The 6,183-nt window shown below is 36.5% G+C and overlaps 1 protein-coding gene across 5 annotated transcripts in view; it reads left to right on the top strand.

Moving 5' to 3' along the window:
* The window catches only part of grm1a (glutamate receptor, metabotropic 1a), a 33,154-nt gene that overhangs the window by 7,323 nt on the left and 19,648 nt on the right, over positions 1–6,183 (top strand). For all 5 annotated transcript variants that reach the window (XM_016293294.1, XM_016293297.1, XM_016293298.1 and 2 more), the window contains exon 3: positions 3,278–3,527. In XM_016293294.1, coding sequence (XP_016148780.1) covers positions 3,278–3,527 — 250 coding nt within the window. The remainder of the gene's footprint in view (positions 1–3,277; positions 3,528–6,183) is intronic.

Here is a 6,183-nt window from a genome sequence, read left to right on the forward strand (position 1 = left end):
GTGTGTGTTTTACAGATATATATATATATATATATATATATATATATATATATATATATATATATAGCCCATACATTGTACCGTTATGTGCAATATTTGTGGGTCCATTAGAAGAACATTGTTACAGCCCTTCCTGTCTGGTCAGCTGTGACAAGATTTCAAGTTTTTTTTTCAAACATGTAGATTAAAGCTAAAATAGTTCTATCATTTAACATCCTTTAACATGATTGCAAATCAAGCCAGAAATTTGACTTATATACAATATATACAGGGTATAGACTTATATACAGAATCTTACAACTTCTGCTGTCACTTTAGGAGGGTGCTGGTATGACAGTGGATTTCACCATTGTAGCTCTTTTCTAATTGATTAGACTCCATGTTACAACACTTTCTAGTTTCCCTTACTTTGACTATAGGTTGACACAATTAGATTAGGTTGTGTAAGTCTGACTTTAAATATAAAAGCGTGAATGTATAACACACAGGATTTACGTGTTAACATTTTTAATTAAGTAAAAACAATTGGAAATTTTGTATTTGAAGGTAATGAGTCCACCACTCTTTAAATGAACCTAAATGGTAATGCACTCCCATTAGAGTTGTTGTGCAAGTGGACCAAAGACCTTTTATTATTTGCATATGGAAGCATGCTTTAATGACTCAGTTTCTCCATACATAATGAGGGTAATAATGTATTCTCCCCTTCTCGCTCACAACACACACATTTTTTGTCACTCCCTCCAGCACTGTTGTGTATCACTTTCAATTCAGTTGGTGATTTGTTTATAAAATGTCCAGAGGTGGAAAGCTTGTCTGTTAAACCACACATTGTGATGATTTATGTCCTCATGGGCCACATCACTTTTTTAAATTCTGTTCCACTAGCTGATGGAATTGAAAGTAAATAAGGTCAAACATGCTTGGTTTATGAACTCTTTAGGTTACTGTCAGCATACTTACATTTACATTTAGTCATTTAGCAGATGCTTTTATCCAAAGCGACTTACAAATGAGGACAATAAAAGCAGTTTTGGAATAAAATATTTAAAAAATATTTAAAAATAAAATAAAAACTTCAGTGAATAAAACACAATGTAACTGCTGCTAAGTTACAATTTTAGTAGTAATGCCCTCCTTGTTTTCATATTTCATCTACCTACTTCTAACAAGCATTTGTTAAAAATCAGAATATCCTAAAGTAGGCACCTTTAGACAGATTTAAATAAGCAATATAATGCTAATTCTAAGTTCACTGCTCTGTTGGTTTGGTGATAAATAATTAGTAAGATGACTTTTCCATCTCAGAATTGACTCTGTAATGGTTTATCAGGTACGAACTGTGGACTCATAAACACAACATCAGCAACTGTCTCGGGACATTTCTGCCTGTTGCTCATAGTAACAGCAGAGATCTTTGATTACATTAATTACCCAGCCAAATATAAATTAATCTGTCTGTTTCAGAGACATTTTAATGGCCATATTTAAACAGGCACCAGTTTGAAACGAGCTTGATAGTTTTTTTGATAAACAAAAAAAATACATATAGTTCTATTAATGTAAATCCTGCTGAAAAGTCAAAAATAAAAGCTTGGTTGCTGCCTTTAACTGGTTTAAGCTGGTCATCCAATGTGGTCTTCAACTGGTTTGGCTGATCTCCCAGTGTGAGCAGCTAAAAAAAGTACCAAAAATTAGGGATGCACGATATATCGGCCACCATATCGGTATCGCCCTCTAAAACCAGTCAAGTCGGCACTCTAGTTAGTTATCACCAAAACAACAGAGCAGTGAACTTATATTATCTTGTATAATATTTTGATTTTGAAGTTCATTTGAGTTCAGTATCTTAACTCACAAGTCTGTTTTGTTTTTTGTTTTGTTTGTTTGTTTTCTCCATATAATTTTATGATTCTAAGCAGGAAGGCTAAAATTATTTAATAAAAAACACATATATATATTATCAACCTTTTTAATTTTAGTTTAAGTTCATCAATATTTATTAATCATGAACATTTATGTAGTATTTTATGTCAGCTTTATTTTAAAGCTGCAAAATACAGTTATTCCAAACAACCTAAAAAAAGAGAGAAACAGAGTAAAAAAGGAATTGTTAGAGAGCCACAGAACTGTGAATGTGCTCAAATTGTTACCCGCACACCCACACTACAGAGACTGACCTCCAGACAGTCATCAGTGACCACACACCTCTCATCTTTCCTGATTAGACAGCACTGTTCTTATCCTGAGCACAGTCAACAGCAGTGACCTCTGCTGCCTACACAATAAGATGTAAATTTTGCCTGGCAGCCCAGACGTAGGATGGAACGGAAGATGTTTTAAGTGTACCATTGTGAGCCTGCAGCTTTTGTACGGACCCGTTTCTGATTCATACAATATTTTGAAAAGGACACAGTGTGTTCAAGTGACCTATTATGATAATTTGCAGTAATTCTCAAGAGCACCACAAAGTATTATTGGTGTCCTACTTGTCTGGTTACAGTACAATGCCTGTGGAATATAATTAAAGGATAATGTTCAGTCAGCCGGTCCTTACCGCAAAATAAACCCAGACGGGGTGATCAGGTCTTGAATCACTCTGAAGGGATTCATTGCTTTGGCTACTTACATAATAAATAAACATGTGGTTATGAAATATGAGAAGAAGAGGGATATGAGCTACTTAAAGGGGTAGTTCACCCAAAAATGAAAATTCTGTCATCCTAATGTTGATGTTTTTGAAGAATGTTTCAACTGTTTTTGTCTATACAATTGAAATCAATGGGGTCCAAAACAGCATTTGACTTTCATTGTGTCCTGAAATTATGATGGTTTGGAATCACATGATGGCGAATAAACAAGCTATGTAGAAAGTCTGTTGCTGTTTATCAGTTATTAAACAAGAATATTTGATTACTGAATGCTGTGATCAACCATTCAGAATCATGTATTCCAAAAAGGCATTTATATGAGATTTATATATTTGTTTTTTATTTTTTATTATTTTGTGTTTTCATTCTAACTGTATGACGCCATTTCTATCCAAAATGGTGGTGACCATTTCTCCATTTCATGTTTTTCAGTTGCCAGTCATTTTGTGTCCTCCATAGTCAACTATCATCCATTTCTTATCCTGGGCTCTGGCTGGTCTGACAGGTGTTGGATCAGTGGCGGTAATCCATCCTCCATTCTGTGTCTTTGATTAAAGCTGCACTAGTTTCATATGAGTTTTAGCTTATCCTTTATTAACCGTCCTACATTTTGTGTCTGAACACAGGTAACTATGGAGAGAGTGGCATGGAGGCCTTTAAGGAGTTGGCCGCAGAGGAGGGTCTATGTATTGCCCACTCTGATAAGATATACAGTAATGCTGGAGAAAAGCACTTTGACCGTCTGCTTAAGAAACTGCGGGAGCGTCTGCCCAAAGCCCGCGTGGTCCTCTGCTTTTGTGAAGGAATGACGGTCCGTGGCCTGCTGATGGCCATGCGGCGCCGTGGGGTTTCTGGAGAGTTCCAGCTAATTGGAAGGTAAGGCTGAAAACCGTTCCATTTCAGGGCAGGAGAAACCACATCATTCACGATGCTTAGAAATAATTTGATCATGTTCAATCATGTCAGCGGAATAAATTGCAAGCTTTGGAAGAGACACAGAGGGCAAAGAGTCAAAATGACACCCACACTGTCTTGCTCATGGTTATATCACAACTGAATAATCTTTGATGCTTTTGCATATTGTGTGCAAAATAAGCAAATGTGATTCTAATGCCGTGAATAATTATTAGTACATTTTACATGTTGCTTTAATTGCCTATGTATGTGTTTCATATTATGGCGAATGAAGAGCAGACATTGGAATGCTTGGAAATAAAATTGTTGCTACCGAATACACAAGTTTCCAGGGAAACCAGATGAGATTAAATATGGACATTGGGAACAGAGGCGCTTTTCACACTTTTCACCACTAATGAATAATTTTTGATTCAGTAGCTGGCTCTCAAATCCCTGGAAATTGCCTCCTGCCTTTGTTTTATGTGGTGTGAGTGTTTGAGTTTATGTTTGGGTGCGTGTGCCAGAGAGGGTGGTCATAGATGGTTTTTAGATAGGGATGGAAAAATGCTGTGGGCTGGGTATTAAATATTCAATCTCACAGCCTCTCAGGAAATGTTTCTGATGCCAAATAACCAGTAGGCAAGCAAAAGATGATCCTTGGTCCCCCAACAGTAAATGCATCATGCAATCACTTGTGAATGGAAATTAAGGATGTGCCATATGTTTAGGGCTATAGCTATCGATTATTTTAGTAATCGAGTATTCTACAGATTATTCCATCGATTAATCGAGTAATCGTATAAGAAGTCATTTTTCTTTATTAAAGAGCAATACTAAATATACAAGAGATAATAAGATAGATCTCTTAAAATAAACAACTAATTTGTTTTCTTTTTAGAAAAATTTAAATTTTTATTGCTGAAATTGCATACATTAATAACCGTGAAATCTAAACCCATTTAATGTATTTAATTGCCAAATTGCATTCAAAATGCAAATACAAAATATATGTCAATAAAAAAATAAAATAAATGACTAAAAATAAAAAAATCAATTTCACATTACTTTAAAAAAAGGTAAACAGTACAAACTAAAACTAAGGCATGAATCAAAATAATAGTAATAAAAATAATAATAATACCTAAACATTGCATTTATGTCGTGCAACTTAATTTTCAAGTTTGTCTAACCAAAGCTCAAGCATGACATAAGCCTTTACTGTCTTCTTGGAAGGCTTTGTGGCTTTTGTGAGAGGCAAAAATCAGTGGAGAGGAAGGTAACTTGGAACAAGAACAAGAGACCATACACAATTTTTAAACACATTTTTCTGCAACATGAAATTAGAGTTATTTGGAGAATAAACCCTCTTAAATGTCCCTATACGTACGGTGTGTGTGTGTGTGTGTGTGTGTGTTTGGATTTTTTTTTGTTGGCAAAATAAAGCAAAAACAGGCAATATAGTGTCTCAAACGTAAGTCTCATAATATTACCTTCTTGTTTATTGAACTGTTTAATAAAATCACATTTGTAATCATGCTGATTTTAGAGGTGAAACTGACACTCTTCGTGTGATATTGACTAACTTTCTTTCTGTGGTATTTTTATGCACAATGACGTTTAGTCTTTCACAAAACATAGCTAACGTAGAGACATTATAACTGGCCACCATATTGATTTACGGTCTTAAATGTGTCCAGCGCTTTTTTAAATGGCTGGTCCCTGTTTTTATACAGTCTATTGTCTGGTCCAGCATTTATTGGGTTGTGCGTCAGTAATAATGGTCCGTGGGGAAACACGGTGTTCCGTGTGTAGTTACAGTAAATGGACTAAACGAAGCCTCAAGGATTTTTTGTATTCGAGTTACTCGAGGTATTCGAGGAATCGTTTCAGCCCTACATATGTTATTTGAGTATTTTCTTATCAAGATAATGGAGTAGATAGAGGGGGAGCAGAATCAAAAATGGGGCCTTATCAGTATAGTTATTAAAGGGGTCATATGATGCGATTTCAATTTTTCCTTTCTCTTTGGAGTGTTAGAAGCTCTTGGTGCATAAAGAAGATCTGTAAAGTTGCAAAGACTAAAGTCTCAAATCCAAAGAGATATTCTTTATAAAAGTTCAGAGTCAGTCACACCTACCTAAAACAGCTCGTTCTAACACGCCCCCACATATCTACATCACTATGTGGGAAGATTTGCATAACGCCGCCCAAATGTTCACGCAAAGAAAGAAGGCGTAACTTTTAGTCTCACTGTAGTTTTGCTGTCGCTGCAGCCATGAAGACGTTGTGTGCTTCGTTGTGAAAGCGAAACTACTTAGTTTGCTCCTCCAAAAGAGGACGATATCCGCTTCGTCATGCCTAGAGCTGATCTGTGCTGGTCGCTGAGGGAATACATCAACGTTCACCGTGGACGAAGCGGAATCCAGCCTGGGGTCCGTCACATGTGGTTGCCGCTCATTCGTCGGATCCGCCGGGTGCGCCTGTCTAGACCCCGCCGCCTCAGCTCACTCTATCCCAGCCTCAGCGCACGCTAAGCCGGGGCTTCCCCTCACGCTAGGCCGCTGTGTTTTTCGTTGTGAAAGCGAAACTACTTTGTTTGGTCTTCCAAAAGAGGACACGACTACAAATCAGTGGT

This window comes from Sinocyclocheilus grahami, unplaced genomic scaffold, assembly GCF_001515645.1.
Source record: "Sinocyclocheilus grahami isolate Dianchi unplaced genomic scaffold, SAMN03320097.WGS_v1.1 scaffold301.1, whole genome shotgun sequence".
Taxonomy (NCBI): Eukaryota; Metazoa; Chordata; class Actinopteri; order Cypriniformes; family Cyprinidae; genus Sinocyclocheilus; species Sinocyclocheilus grahami.